The sequence below is a fragment of the Ursus arctos genome, unplaced genomic scaffold (genome assembly GCF_023065955.2).
Source record: "Ursus arctos isolate Adak ecotype North America unplaced genomic scaffold, UrsArc2.0 scaffold_30, whole genome shotgun sequence".
Classification (NCBI taxonomy): Eukaryota; Metazoa; Chordata; class Mammalia; order Carnivora; family Ursidae; genus Ursus; species Ursus arctos.
In genome coordinates, this window is record NW_026622986.1 from 13,626,473 (window position 1) to 13,642,417 (window position 15,945).

Sequence of the window (15,945 nt, forward strand, 5' to 3'; positions counted from 1 at the left end):
GCAACAAAACAAAAGCTTCAGCTGCCTTTTACCCACTCATAATTCCCCGCATGGTCCACTTTACAGACAGTTTTGGCGTGATTTAACCAAAGTTCAGTAGTAATAGAAAAGAAATTAAGTGTGTATTTTATTTTTAATGGATGTCTTTTAATACAATAATGTTGTAAAAAAGATCTATTCCATAATAGAGCATGACCTGAGCCAAAAGCAAGAGTCGGACACTCAGGGAACTGAGCCACCCAGGTTCCCCTAAGATGAGAAATTTTAAATTGAAGTATTAGGACTCAATCTCAATTGAAGCTGTGCCTCCTTCCTTTAAAACGAAAATGTTTCTGAAGATAGGAAATTGTAGAAATTAACCTTTAACTGCCCTTTTGATATTTATAATAGTATTAAATATTCATATTGGTAATTGGTTAATACTTGATTTTCATACGATCTATAAATCTAAATATTTTTTTAAAAGATTTTATTTATTTATTCGACAGAGATAGAGACAGCCAGCGAGAGAGGGGACACAAGCAGGGGGAGTGGGAGAGGAACAAGCAGGCTCATAGCGGAAGAGCCTGATGTGGGGCTTGATCCCATAACACCAGGATCAAGCCCTGAGCCGAAGGCGGACGCTTAACCGCTGTGCCACCCAGGAGCCCCTATAAATCTAAATATTTAATAAAATGAGTTGTCGCTGTTTATTTGAATCCTGAGTTTCCTTTGGCTGAAAGTTTATTAAAAATCAGAGTAAGAATTAGTTTTTAAAAAATCATTATTTTAGTCCTCTTTTCCCGTAATGCTTTCAAGAACTAAAATTCCTTTAAATGCCAACCATATGACTAGAACTGCAACAGACCTCTTGTATATATCATTATTTCATTTAATGTAAGGCACCATAGAGTGTATGATGCCCCACTATTTTATGTACCAATAAGAAATTTGAAAAAATTCTGCCAATTATACTTGTAAGACATTTTGAATTATAAATTGCATTCTAATGTCAGACATATTAAAAGGTGACAGAATGAGCCTCTTAGAATCACTGCAATATAGTATTCTTGGGAATCCTTAAAACGTATCTGCAAAGTAGGCATAATTGTATCACTTTACCTAATTGGAGTGTTGTCTTTGTATAGTAGTAGTAACGGTAATAGTTATCATAATATTATGTAACAATTTTTGAGATGCTATTTGTGGTAGGAACTGTTCTTTTTTTTTTTTTCAATGATTTTTTTATTATATTATGTTAGTCACCATACAGTACATCCCAGGTTTCCGATGTAAGGCTCGATGATTCATTAGTTGTGTATAACACCCAGTGCACCATGCAATACGTGCCCTCCTTACTACCCATCACTGGTCTATCCCATTCCCCCACCCCCCTCCACTCTAAAGTCCTCAGTTTGTTTCTCATAGTCCATAGTCTCTCATGTTTCATTCCCCCTTCTGATTACCCCCCCTTTCTTTATCCCTTTCTTCCCCTACTGATCATCCTAGTTCTTATGTTCCATAGATGAGAGAAATCATATGATAGTTGTCTTTCTCTGCTTGACTTATTTCACTTAGCATTATCTCCTCCAGGGCCATCCATGTTGTAGCAAATGTTGAGAACTCGTTCTTTCTGATAGCTGAGTAATATTCCATTGTATATATGGACCACAACTTCTTAATCCAGTCATCTGTTGCAGGGCATCTCGGCTTCTTCCACGATTTAGCTATTGTGGACATTGCTGCTATGAACATTGGGGTGCATATGGCCCTTCTCTTCACTACGTCTGTATCTTTGGGGTAAATACCCAGTAGTGCAATGGCTGGATCATAGGGTAGCTCAATTTTTAACTTTTTAAGGGACCTCCACACTGTTTTCCAGAGTGGCTGTACCAACTTGCATTCCCACCAACAATGTAGGAGGGATCCCCTTTCTCCACATCCTCTCCAACAATTGTTGTTTCTTGCCTTGTCTATTTTTGCCATTCTAACTGGCGTAAGGTGGTATCTCAGTGTGGTTTTGATTTGAATTTCCTTGATGGCTAATGATTTTGAACATTTTTTCATGTGTCTGTTAGCCATTTGTATGTCTTCATTGGAAAAGTGTCTGTTCATATCTTCTGCCCATTTTTTGATTTGTTTATTTGTTTCTCGTGTATTGAGTTTGAGAAGTTCTATGTAGATCTTGGATACCAGTCCTTTATCTGTAGTGTCATTTGCAAATATATTCTCCCATTCCGTGGGCTGCCTCTTAGTTTTTCTGACTGTTTCCTTGGCTGTGCAGAAACTTTTAATCTTGATGAAGTCCCATAAATTCATTTTATCTTTTGTTTCTCTTGCCTTTGGGGATGTGTCATGAAAAAGGTTGCTTTGGCCGATGTCGTAGAGGTTGTTGCCTATGTTCTCCTCTAGAATTTTGATGGATTCCTGTCTCACATCGAGGTCTTTCATCCATTTGGAGTTTATTTTTGTGTATGGTGTGAGATAGTGGTCAAGTTTCATTCTTTTGCATGTAGCTGTCCAATTTTCCCAGCACCATTTATTGAAGAGACTGTCTTTTTCCCACCGGATGTTTTTTCCTGCTTTATCAAATATTAGTTGCCCAAAGAGCCGAGAGTCCATTTCTGGGCTCTCTATTCTGTTCCATTGGTCTATGTGTCTGTTTTTGTGCCAGTACCATGCTGTCTTTGTGATCACAGCTTTGTAGTACAGCTCGAAATCCGGCATTGTGATGCCCCCAGCTTTGTTTTTCCTTTTCAACAGTTCCTTGGAGATTCGGGGCCTTTTCTGTTTCCATACAAATTTAAGGACTGTTTGTTCCAGTTCTTTGAAAAATGTCCTTGGTATTTTGATCGGGATAGCATTGAAAGTGTAGATTGCTCTGGGTAGCATGGACATTTTAACTATGTTAATTCTTCCGATCCATGAGCATGGAATATCTTTCCACCTTTTTATGTCTTCCTCAATGTCTTTCAAGAGTAATTTATAGTTTCTAGAATATAGGTCCTTTACGTCTCTGGTTAAGTTAATTCCAAGGTAACGTATGCTTTTTGGTGCTATTGTAAATGGGATGGATTCCCTAATTTCTCTTTCTTCGGTCTCGTTATTCGTGTACAGAAATGCAACTGATTTCTGAGCATTGATTTTGTATCCCGCCACGTTACTGAATTGCTCTATAACTTCTAATAGTTTGGGAGTGGCTTCTTTTGGGTTTTCCATATAGAGTATCATGTCATCTGCAAAGAGAGACATTTTGACTTCTTCTTTGCCGATTTGAATACCTTTGATCCCTTTTTGTCGTCTGATTGCTGTTGCAAGGACTTCTAGTACTATGTTGAATAATAGTGGCGAGAGTGGGCATCCTTGCCGAGTTCCTGATCTTAAGGGAAAGGCTTCCAGCTTTTCCCCATTGAGAATAATATTTGCAGTAGGCTTTTCATAGATGGCTTTTATGAGATTGAGAAATGTACCTTCTATTCCTACACTCTGAAGGGTTTTAATCAGGAAAGGATGCTGTATTTTGTCAAATGCTTTTTCGGCATCGATTGAGAGGATCATATGGTTCCTGAGTCTTTTCTTGTTGATATGATGTATCACGCTGATTGATTTGCGAATATTGAACCACGCTTGCATCCCAGGTATGAATCCCACTTGATCGTGATGGATAATCCTTTTAATGTACTGTTGGATTCTATTAGCAAGTATCTTGTTGAGGATTTTGGCGTCCATATTCATTAGGGAAATCGGTCTGTAATTCTCCTTTTTGAGGGGATCTTTGCCTGGTTTGGGGATCAAGGTAATATTGGCCTCATAGAATGAGTTTGGTAGCTTTCCTTCTGTTTCTATTTTTTGAAATAGCTTTAGGAGAATAGGTATTATTTCTTCTTTGAATGTTTAGTAGAATTCCCCAGGAAAACCGTCCGGGCCTGGAGTTTTGTTATTTGGAAGGTTGTTTATCACTGACTCAATTTCTTCATAATTAATTGGCCTGTTTAAGGAATCAATTTCTTCCGGTTTCAATCTTGGTAGTTTATAGGTTTCCAGGAAGGATTCCATCTCTTCCAGATTGCTTAGTTTATTGGCATATAGCTGTTGATAAGAATTTCTAATAATCCTTCCAATTTCAATGGTGTTCGTCATGACCTCTCCTTTTTCATTCATAATTTTAATAATCTGGGTCCTTTCTCTTTTCTTTTGGATAAGTCTTGCCAGTGGTCTGTCAATTTTATTGATTCTCTCAAAGAACCAGCTTCTTGTCCTGTTGATCTGCTCTACTGTACTTCTGGTTTCTGCTTGATTGATTTCAGCTCTAATTTTGGTCAACTGCTTCCTCCTGCGTGGATTAGGCCTGTCCCTCTGTTGTGTTCCAGCTTCATGAGGTGAGAATATAAAAACTGCATTTTAGATTTTTCTATTCTTTTGAGTGAGGCTTGGATGGCTATGTATTTCCCCCTTAGGACTGCCTTTGCAGTATCCCATAGGTTTTGGACTGTTGTATTTTCAATCTCATTGGTCTCCATAAATTGTTTAATTTGATTTTTGATTTCCTGGTTTATTGAGTCATTCCTGAGCAGGATGGTTCTTAGTCTCCAAGTGTTTGAGTTTCTTCCAATTTTTTCCTTGTGGTTGAGTTCCAATTTCAGAGCATTGTGGTCTGAGAATATGCAGGGGATAATTTAAATCTTTTGGTATCGGTTGAGACCTGTTTTGTGTCCCAGAACATGGTCTATTCTTGAAAATGTTCCATGGGCATTAGAATAGAATGAGTATTCTTTGGTTCTGGGGTGTAGTGTTCTATATATATCTAAGAGGTCCAACTCGTCGAGTATGGCATTCAAAGCCTTTGATTCTTTGCTTAGTTTTTGCCAGGGTGTTCTGTCTATTTCTGATAGTGGAGTGTTGAGGTCCCCTACTATTAATGTATTTTTATTTATATGTCTCTTTATTCTGGTTAAGAGTTGGCTTGTGTATCTTGCTGCTCCCCTGTTGGGGGCATATATATTTATAATTGTCATATCCACTTGTTGAATACTTCCCTTAAGAATAATATAGTGCCCTTCTGCATCTCTAACTATAGTCTGTAGTTTAAAATCCAATTTATCTGATATGAGAATTGCTACCCCAGCTTTCTTTTGAGGTCCATTTGCGTGAAAGATGGTACTCCATCCCCTTACTCTCAGTCTGAATGCATCTTTGGGTTCGAAATGAGTCTTTTGTAGACAGCAAATGGATGGGTCATTTCTTTTTATCCAATCTGCAACCCTGTGGCGCATTATGGGATGGTTCAAACTATTTACATTAAGACTGATTACTGAGAGATATGATTTTAATAATGCCATGTTGCCAGTAAAGTCTTTGTTTGTATTGGCTGTAACTTTCTGATCTGTATCACTCTTGGGGCCTTTTTACTTTTATAGAACCCCCCATAATATCTCCTGTAGGCTGGTTTCGTGGTTACAAAATTGGTTAGTGACTGGCGATTCTGAAATGTCTTTATTTCTCCATCAATTCTGAATGACAGCCTTGCTGGATAAAGGATCCTTGGCTGCATGTTTTTCTCTGAAAGAGCTTTAAATATGCTCCCCCAACCCTTTCTCTCATTCCAGGTCTGTGTAGACAGGTCTGACGTAATTCTGATGCCTTTGCCTTGGTATGTGAGAAATTTCTTTGCCCTGGCCGCTTTCAATACTGTATCCTTGCATCTAATATTTGCGAAATGCACTATGATGTGACGTGGCGTAGGTTTGTCGTGGTTGAGCTTGGGAGGGGTCCTCTCTGCCTCTTGGACACGAATGTTTGTTTCCCTCGCTAGATTAGGGAAGTTTTCAGCTACAATTTGTTCAAATATCTCTTCTAGACCTCTGTTTTTCTCCACCCCCTCGGGGATGCCAATGATTCTAATATTGGATCGTATCATTGAGTCAGTAATCTCCCGTAACCTACATTCATGGGCGTGGATTTTTTTAAGACCATCTTCTATTTTCATTTTTTCCTCTATTAACCCATCCTCCAATTCACTAACCCGTTCCTCTGCTTCTGCGACCCTGGCCGTCAGAGCCTCTAGTTTTGCCTGCATTTGGCTCATAGAATTTTTAATTTCTGTCAGATTCGTTCTCATTTCTGTCCTTAGGGATTCTATATTCTCAGTAACCTTTTCGTTAATAGTTTTTTCAATTCTACTCATCATTTTGACCATTGTTACTCTGAATTCCATTTCTGATAATTTGGTTACATCCATATCCATTATTTCTGTGGCAGAGGCCACAGACTCACTGTCTTTTCTTTGCTGGGGGGGGGGGCTTCTCCTTCTTGTCATTCTGATGAGGAGAGGTTGAGGGGTTTCCAGAGCCCAAATTATTGACTGGGTCCCAGGCCGTGCCCCTTGTTTTATAGTGATCTTAGGGATGTGGGCTTCTTCTTTAAAGATTTTATTTATTTATTTATGTGGCAGCCAACCAGCGAGAGAGGGAACAGAAGCAGGGGGAGTGGGAGAGGAAGAAGCAGGCTCCCAGTGGAGGAGCCCGATGAGGGACTCCTTTCCCGAATGCCGGGATCACGCCCTAAGCCAAAGGCAGGCGCTCAATGACTGCGCCACCCAGGCGCCCGGGTTGTGGGCTTCTTGATTTTTCAGCCTGCCTTCTGTGTTCTGGGGCAGGGGCCTGCCGCGCCGATACTCAGGCAGCCCTGTTTGGGTAGAGTCTCGGCGTCCCCTGCGAGGGGGGATGGGGATGGGCACGCTGTGAGCCGGTATTTCCAGGCTTTTGTTCTCTGGCGGCTTTCCCTGGCGGTCTGTTGTGCCTCTTCTGAGAGTCAGAGCAGCAGCGGCTGAATTTCAGCCTCTGTCACAGAACAGAGGGATTGCGGCCCGTTCTCTACTAATGTTCTGGCCACTTTAACTCTGCTACTGTTGGTGCTGCTCAACCCTGCAGCGTCCCGGGATGTGCGCCCCACACCCGGCGTCCCAGCCCTCACTTCCAGGGCCTGCGCGTCTCTGTCCTTTGTGTTTCTAACGCCACCAGCCGCCAGCCGCCCCGCGCACTCCTGGAGCTCCCGGTCTCAGTCTGGATCCAGTGAGCGCACCGGGATTCCGGTGTTCCGCGAGATGCCTGGTGGCGCGCGCACCCGGCTCACGGTCTCAGTCTGATGTTTTGCGGGTGCCGACCACGAGCCCACCCGCTCCCCCGTGCAAGTGGCTGCCGCTTCCCGGCGCCCAAACGCGGCGGCTCCCTCCCCCTTCCGTTTATCTTCCGATATCTGTGCACAGTTTCATGGCTCCCCGCTTCGTACCTCAATACTCAGCGCTGGAGATGTTCATTTGTAGAGATCCAGATGCGTCTTCCTGCGTCTCAGGCTGGTTCCGTGGGTGTTTAGGCTGGCCTGGTACCTATCCAGCTCGACTCGGGGGACCGGCTGAAAACGGTGTCTCCTACTCCTCCGCCATCTTAACTCCCTATTCTTCGGTAGGAACTGTTCTAAACACTTTGCATAGATGAGATCACTACTCTTTATTTTATTTATTTATTATTATTATTTTTTAGTAATCTCTATACCCAACATGGGGCTCAAATTCACAACCCTCAAGATCAAGAGTCACATGATCTTCAGACTGAGCCGGGCAGGGAACCTGAGATAACTATCTTTATCCCCATTTTGTTGATGAGGAAATTGAGGATAAGGCTAAGCGACAACTATGAAGTGACAGAGTTAAAGTAGGATTCAAACCCAAGTTGAGCTGAATCCTGAGGTCATGTTCCACCTAATCAGAGAGGCTGCTCTTTTATTACTGTGGTGAATGATCACTAATAAATATTGTCCTTTCTTCAAAAGAAAACTAAGTCTTTGTTTTGGAGTTATAGGAATAAGATGCTATTTCACGTTTACAATTACATGAATTAATTGCATGCTTTGAAATAGTGCACTGTAATTTCCTAAAAAGTTCCTTCACTTTCATAGGACGGCTCTCCATTTGGCCTGTGCCACTGGCCATCCAGATGTGGTGAGTTTTCTAGCAGACAGGAATTGCCAGCTTAACCTCTATGATCAAGAAGCTAGGACCCCGCTAATGAAGGTATATTGTAGCAGCTGTGTCTGCCTGAGATGGATTTGATTTAATTACTTAGAATGAAAATGTATTGCATTTAAACATGACTAATTGGTGAAACTTGTGGCATGTTTACTTTAAATTCTCAGAATTTACACTCTCTTTATTGGTATAATACTGACAGGCCGTGCAGTGCCAAGAGGAGAGCTGTGTAACCATCCTTTTAGAACGTGGTGCTGATCCAAATTGTACGGACCGTAATGGCAATACTGCTCTCCACTATGCTGCTGCTGGTCAGAACGTCTCAATAGTAGAGAAGCTGCTCTCATACAATGTAGATATTGAAGGAAGAAACAAGGTACAGATCAAGTTTACTTATAAAGTATTTGAAAGTATATATATGTAATATATATATATATAAATTTTTTTAGCCACAAAACATTTTATTTACATATTTATTCATATATATAATATATATACTGAATTCTATACATCAAGTTCTGTCATCATGGAAACAACTCCAAAGCCAGGGCAGGGAGGGCTAGAGAAAGGTAATGCCCACGGAAAGGGCAAAGTTCTGTCTCCCAGCCACCCTTCCACCCCAGAACGAAATCTTCCCATTAGCGCTTGGGAGTGGATGGTGGGCTCGGAGCCCACAAAGGATTGAAGGGCTAGAGGGGAGGGAGGAGATGATGGAGGCTGGGTACTGTGCAGGGGCTTAGGAAATGGGTGCTGCTGGGGATGGGTGGGAGACCGTGCGTGACCCAGCGGGGTAACTTGGGTGAGTGCGTGTGGGAGGAGAAAGCAGCAGGTGAAGGTTCTGAAGATGAGAGCAAGGGGATCAGGTCATGACATCCTACAGGGGCATGTCCTTGTGCTCACAGCTACTCTGCCCACCATGTAGCACACTGGGCTCTCCCATTTTAGAGAGTAGCTCCTGCTCAGCCTTGTGTAGCTCCTCAGTGGGGTGGTAGCTGTACATGGGGAGTAGTTGATAACCACACTTACCAGTCCACCTGCTGTTTCTTTGACATGCATTACCTTCTACCACTGCTCTTACAGAAACACTGTTGGTTGACCTAGGTAGGTCAATTTTTCATATTTGGAAGCTTGAGCATGCCCTGAATGAAAATATTTTGAAATAGCTGTCTAAGATTTCACTTTGATGATGTATTTTTTTATAGATTTTATTTCTTTGAGAGAGAGCATGAAGGAGAGAGAAGAAACATGAGTAGGGAGGAAGGGCAGAGGGAGAGGGAGAGGGAGAAGCAGGGGAGCCTGATGCAGGGCTGGATCCCAGGACCCTGGGATCATGACCTGAGCCAAAGGCAGATGCTTCACTGACTGAGCCACCCAGGTGCCCCAAAGCTCTCTTTTAATTCAGAGTCCATCTCCTTAGTGACCCATTTGGAGCTTTATGTTGACATAAAGAGTGCTTTATGTTGACATCTGGGATCCTGATACCATTGACAGAAGAGAATCAAGCACATTTGTATAACCTGGAGAAAACCTTCACCTTTATTGAAAAGCTCTCAAAACTATATCCCTCAAACTCTAATTTCTCAAATGTTAATGTTTGCCACAAAAAAAGTATTGTCAAATGGCGATAAGCAAACTTAAACGGATTTCTCTTGCGGTAGGTATGTAGTGCAGTTTTGTAGTATTTCTCAAACATAGATGATCATTGAGTCTTTCTACTGGGGCACAGTACTTACCTTCCAGCAAAGAATATGTTCTTTGGAATATAATTTAAGGAACACTACTCCAGAGATAATCATTTAGGTTGTTAACTCAATAAAAATACTTAAAACATTTACTGCTATGTTGTAGAGTTTGGAGATACAGAGATAAAAAATAATCCCTTTCCTCAAGAAGCTCTTGGTTTAGATGGGGTGCGATAAAATAACTAGAGTATACCATGAGAAATACTGTGATAGAAGCCAAGATTCTTGGAACCAGTCAATGTTTGAAGTGAGTTTTGGAGAATTACTGCAGTGAAGCTGTTGAAGAGGTGTAGGAGGACTACTTAATTTAATTTATTTTAGTTTATTTTTAAAAGATTTTATTTATTTATTCGACAGAGATAGAGACAGCCAGCGAGAGAGGGAACACAAGCAGGGGGAGTGGGAGAGGAAGAAGCAGGCTCCCAGTGGAGGAGCCCAATGTGGGGCTTGATCCCAGAGCAGCACCGGGATCACGCCCTGAGCCGAAGGAAGACGCCCAACGACTGTGCCACCCAGGCGCCCCATTTTTAATTTATTTTAGTTTTTAAAGAATATTTTATTTATTTATTTGAGAGAGAGAGTGGGAGAGAGAGCAGGAGCATAGGGGTGGGGCAGAGAGAGAGGGAGAAGCTGATTCCCCTCTGAGCAGGGAGCCTGACTTGGGGTTGGATCCCAGGACCTTGGGATCATGACCTGAGCCGACCTGAGCCCAAGGCAGACGCTTAACCAACTGAGCCACCCAGGCCCCCTGAGAAGGAGTATTTTAAAGAGAAGGCGGAGCTGGTGAAAGCACAGGGGGTGAGAGTACTTTCTATGTTATATGTTTAAGTTTAGAGGATCCTTTATAAGTTTTAAAATTCAGTATGGAAATATGTACTTTTGTAAAGTATAAATTGCTTTTGTACTTTTACAGGAACACCTCACACCATTTTTAGTTGCTGTAGCTGGAAACAAACAGCAAGTAGTAGAGTTTTTAATGGAAAGAGGAGCAAATATACATGCAATTGATATATATAACAGGTACAGTAGTTTTGGGTTTTTTTTTTTTTAAACTGTATATTGTTCTAGAGTGGTAACAATTACTCAAGTCAGAAAGATTAACTTAATAAGAAGAGGATTAATTTATAATTATATAGTGAAAATGTCAACATGACATTAGTTAGGCATAAAGCAATTATTCTGTTGGGGCAACATGAAGAACAGTATATGGCAGAATTTATATTCCTTCATATTATTAACTGATGTCATTTGCAGCCTTTTTTTGGTATGATTATATATTAGCTAAAAGGGTTTCATATTAGTTTTACTAGCTTTATAAAGTGTGGACGCCTAACTTTTCTTTTACTTATGACACAATTTTGAACTTTTTAACCCTTTTATAGTATTTTTTGAAACTTCTACTTCATATATATTTTCCTTAAAAGATGCATATTAAACATAAATAGGAGTTGTTTTGTCTGTTGAATGACTCTTTGTTTTAAAATGTTTTTTTTAAAGAATATTGATATTAGATGATCCCTGAGTGGTTATTAATTACTATTACCAGATACTATGGGCTCATCATCCTTTTTCATGTTCAGTATATATATTTTTGTTGTTTTTTTCATTGGGAAGGGTAGAAGGACGAAAGATAACGGTAATTGAATAGACTTTTCCTTTAATGAGGACAAATCATAGGTGGGTGATAAAGAGAAAAGAGATGGGCTTTAGACTGACACAGGAGTCGGTTTAATTCCTAGCTTTCCTACTTGCTGGGTGTGTGACTTTGGACACATTACTCATCATCACCAGATACATTTCCTGATATGAAAAGGAGGATAATAATGTATCCTTCAAGGGTGGTTGTGTGTAAATAATATTTTATATAGATAGCATTTAGTTTAGTGCCTACCACAGGCTTATCCTAGCATCCATAACTGCAAGCATGACTATTTTGTTACCATTACTATAAACACTGTTATTTTAAGACTGCAGATAGCTTTTTAAATTTTTATTTTTAAAGATTTTATTTATTTGAGAGAGAGAGAGAGAGTATGAGCAGGGGGAGGGGCTAGAGCAGGGAAGCAGATGTGGGGCTGTGTCCCAAGACCCTGAGATCATGCCTGAGCTGAAGGCAGACACTTCAATGACTGAGCCACCCAGGCGCCCGCACAAATAGCTTTTATAGGGACCTGGCCTCTAGATGACTTGGAAGTTCACACTATCAGATTGAGAAAGAAATGGGGAATTCTTTCTTAAATCTTCACCTGTTCAGACAAGTGACCTCAGCATAGTTTTTTGTTCATCCAAGGACATTAAAATAGCAACTTCTACTCTACCCGAGTGGGAAAAGAGGCTCCTTTTTTGTCCTTTCATTTTCGCCATGGAGGTAATTTACAAAGGTGAACACTTGAAAATGTTAATGGTTAATTCTATACAGGCAGGCAAGATATTAACCTGATAAAGTATATCAAATTAGCAGTTTAAATAACTCTTAAGTTCCTAAGGGTGAAGTTATCTCTCTGTCATTTTAGAACAGCCCTCATGCTTGCTGTAACTTATGAATGTACAGATATAGTCAAGCTTCTTCTTCAGAAAGGTATTAATATCTTTTTGGAAGCTGAATGGGGATGGACTGCAGAAGAATATGCTACTGTTAGTGGTTTTAATGTGTAAGTGTTTACATTAAAATGTTATTACTAAACTGAAGTTTCAAATAATTTAACTGTTAGTTCTTACATAACATGAGAGTTCATAGTTTGATTCAGGCACTTTTGGGATGGCACAGAGTTGGCCCACGTCATTTGCCAGAAACCAAGAAACAGGCTAGACTAGTAACAAGTAGCAATGGGTACACGATTCTTTATCTCAGCACTATTGAGACCTTTTTCCTTAGGGATCCTAAATGTTCCTGTTTCATTGCAAGTATAACCGTTATGCATGGGGTACAAATAATATTACATCTCTGTTTTTTCTCTTTTCTTTCTTTTTGTAGATTTTATTTATTTATTTGAGAGCGAACATGGGCAGGGTTGGGACAGAGGGAGAAGCAGATTCCCAGCTGAGCCAGGAGCCTGACGTGGGGCTTGATCCATGACCTGAGCTGAAGGCAGACGCTTAACTGACTGAGCCACCCAGACACCCCAACATCTTTGTTTTTTCTAACTAGTTACATGGGTCTAGAGATGTTCCGTGTAGTAGAAAATCCTATACTTTCCCTTGAGTGCTATCTCCTATACTCCCCCCTTGAATTTTCCTAGAACCTAAGGAGTTCCCTAAGACCAAAGAGACCATCCGCTTTCATAGGTCGTTTGGAGGGATAAAAGGACATTATTATCGTTCCCTTGTTTCCTCTGAGTCTATGGCTGCAGCATTGCTATTGAAACTGATTCTGCAGCCGGGTCAGGATTGCCCTTTGCTCCCAGCAAGGGCATGATCCACATTCCTCAGTATTCATGGTGATCCACAGTTAGACTTCAAAGTTCCGACTTTTTTTAGTTTACTATGTGTGCTTATACGCTCAGCTGCTGTTCCAAAGCACCAGCAACCTGTTCTGGCAGCTGAGCCTCCTGGCTTTAGCCACACACACCCTTCCCTTCACACCCCAAAACCTTAACATGAAGCCCATATGTTAGCCCAGACCTTCATGATGAATTACCCTTTGAGGATTTTGCTTGTCTTTTCCGCTAGCAGATGATAGTCGGGGCCATTCTAAGCTGTGAAAGAGGTTCAAATAATGCTGCAGGAAGAGACTGGACTTTCCTTTCTCCTTTGTTACTAGACCTATATCCCAAGCCTGCTTCATACCCTGTGGAGTGCCTTTTCTTACTAGGTGATGAAAGTTCTCATGTTGCCCTTCCCATAGTAGCAGGCATCACCTTTCCCGAGAGGCCATGTTTTGGGTATAATATTTCATTAAATCCTCTTAACAACTTTGTAAGTAAGGCAGCAAGATGCCTGTTTTACAGAGGAAGACTTTGAGCCAAAGAGAAGTGGCTTGTCCTAGAACAAATAACTTTTGGTTATAGAGTTAGGACTTCTGAATTCAAGACATTCCATTATGGCAAGCTGACTCTAATTTACTAAGCCATAATGCCCTCACCTCATGACCGGTTCACCTTACTTGTTTTTCTCCTTTAATTACATGGTTGATAAAAAGTTTATAGAACTTACAAATTTGAAGTATATGGGGTAATTTAAGCTTTGATATTAGCTCTGATATTATTTGAAATACTCATGAATATGATATATGTGGTAAATGGTTCTCATATCAGTATTAAAATAGTAACATTGCTTATCACCCTTTTTTTATACGTAGCATTCGCCAGCTAATTGCCGAACATAGAGAAGCAATAAGAGCTAAAAATTGTTCACAAAATAGGAACCCAGGTAAGACTTTTCAGAGTGAATTACTTTTGGTGGTCCTAACATAGATGAAATCAGAGTAAGGAAGTTTTGATAATGAAAGAGCAATGGAAAACAAGGAAACAAACCAACCCAATGTGTAAATTGCATATTATTTATTTATTTATTTATTTATTTATTTATTTATTTAACGATTTTATTTATTTACTTGACAGAGAACACAAGCAGGGGCAGTGGCAGGCAGAGGGAGGGGGAGAAGCAGGTAACCCACTGAGCAGGGAGCCTGATGTGGGGCTTGATCCTAGGGTCGGGGGATGCTTAACCAACTGAGCCACCGAGGCGCCCCTATTTTTTTTTTTCATTCTTAATAGTCTAGTATTCAGAATTATTTAAGAAGTTAATTGTAGGTATTACTGTCATGAACGATGGAAAGAAATCAGAGTGAGAGACAAACCATGAGAGAGACTGGACTCCGGGAATCAAACTGAGGGCTAAAGAAGGAAGGGGGGTGGGCGGATGGGGTAAGTGGGTGATGAGTAGTAAGGAGGGCTTGTGTAGTGATGAGCACTGGGTGTTACACACAAATAATGAATCGCTGAACACTGCATCAAAAGCTTATGATGTACTGTATGCTGGCTAACTGGACAGAATAAAAAAACATAAAGTACCTCAATGTGAACAACAACAACAAAAGTCAATTGTAGGTAATTTAAAATATGAGGCAGTATTGTCTGAAAAGAAATTCATTATTTTAGTTATGACCCCTAAAATCCCATATGATATCTTTCTGTAAATAAGAAAAAGAGATTTTTAAGTTAGTATGTTTTATCTTTCCTCTATAAGCATATTATAACAAATCAAACTTGTTATGAAAATGGATGTTTTAATTTTTACAAGTAGAATGCATTGAGTAAATATTATGACCTAGTGATTTGTCTCATTAAAAAAGGAGCTATCCTTCAAACTGGGGACTCCACAGTACCATCCTGGTACTGTAAACAAATGGCAAACAATAAGAACTGCAAAACTTAGCTAGTGTGTAGCAATACCAATGAGACTGTTTTTGTGTGGGTGTGTGTGTTTTTAAGGTAACTGTCTATGGTACAGAAGTCAGAAAAGATATGCCTTGTCGAGAAGCATAGGTTGTTTTACGTATTGTTGTGTCAACAAGATCTCACCATTAACAACTTCATTTTTCAGGAGTGAAACAGAATGAGACTTCATTAGAAGTCTTCATTAGACTAAAGAACAGACTTCATTAGAACAATGTTTTCTGCTGTTTGTTGCATAATTGTCACGATACCATAATTTTGTTAGAACAAGATATTCTGTTGCCATTAGTCAAAACATTAGCATAATAAATATTCAAATGGGGCAACTGAGGCTCAACGGATTATAATAAAAGCACAAAAATGGTTCGCAATAACTAAAATGCTACCATTGCTCCCTGGGTGTGTCACCTAGTGCATTGTACAATCTGAAACGTATGAAGAAATCTTTAACTTAGTAGCCTTTTGTTAAAGAAATTCTGTAGGTTGGTTTGGTTTTGCAATTTACTCATTTTCATTTGTTCACTTAACAAATAGCTATCAAGTGTCTTTTAGCTCCTAAGTGTTATTCCGATGTTGTAGAATACAAACATTCAAAAAACACACTCCCCGCCCTCCAGGAGTTTGTTATTACTGTTGTAATTTTTATTATTTACTTTATTCAGCGCTTACTATGTGCCAGAATCCCCTAGTGCTTATAATTATCATTGTTATTTTTTTAGTGCTATTTAATATGTTCCAGATACTGTAAGTCCACATGAGGAATTAGAGTTTTAGGAGAGTGGGTCGAATTTAAGGTAAGTATGCA

The 15,945-nt window shown here is 40.1% G+C and overlaps 1 protein-coding gene across 1 annotated transcript in view; it reads left to right on the forward strand.

The window, feature by feature from the left end:
- Positions 1–15,945, forward strand: part of LOC125282795 (ankyrin repeat domain-containing protein 7-like) — a 117,770-nt gene that overhangs the window by 438 nt on the left and 101,387 nt on the right. The window contains exons 2-6 of the mRNA XM_057304726.1: positions 7,933–8,047; positions 8,205–8,378; positions 10,658–10,764; positions 12,258–12,395; positions 14,042–14,112. Coding sequence (XP_057160709.1) covers positions 7,933–8,047; positions 8,205–8,378; positions 10,658–10,764; positions 12,258–12,395; positions 14,042–14,112 — 605 coding nt within the window. The remainder of the gene's footprint in view (positions 1–7,932; positions 8,048–8,204; positions 8,379–10,657; positions 10,765–12,257; positions 12,396–14,041; positions 14,113–15,945) is intronic.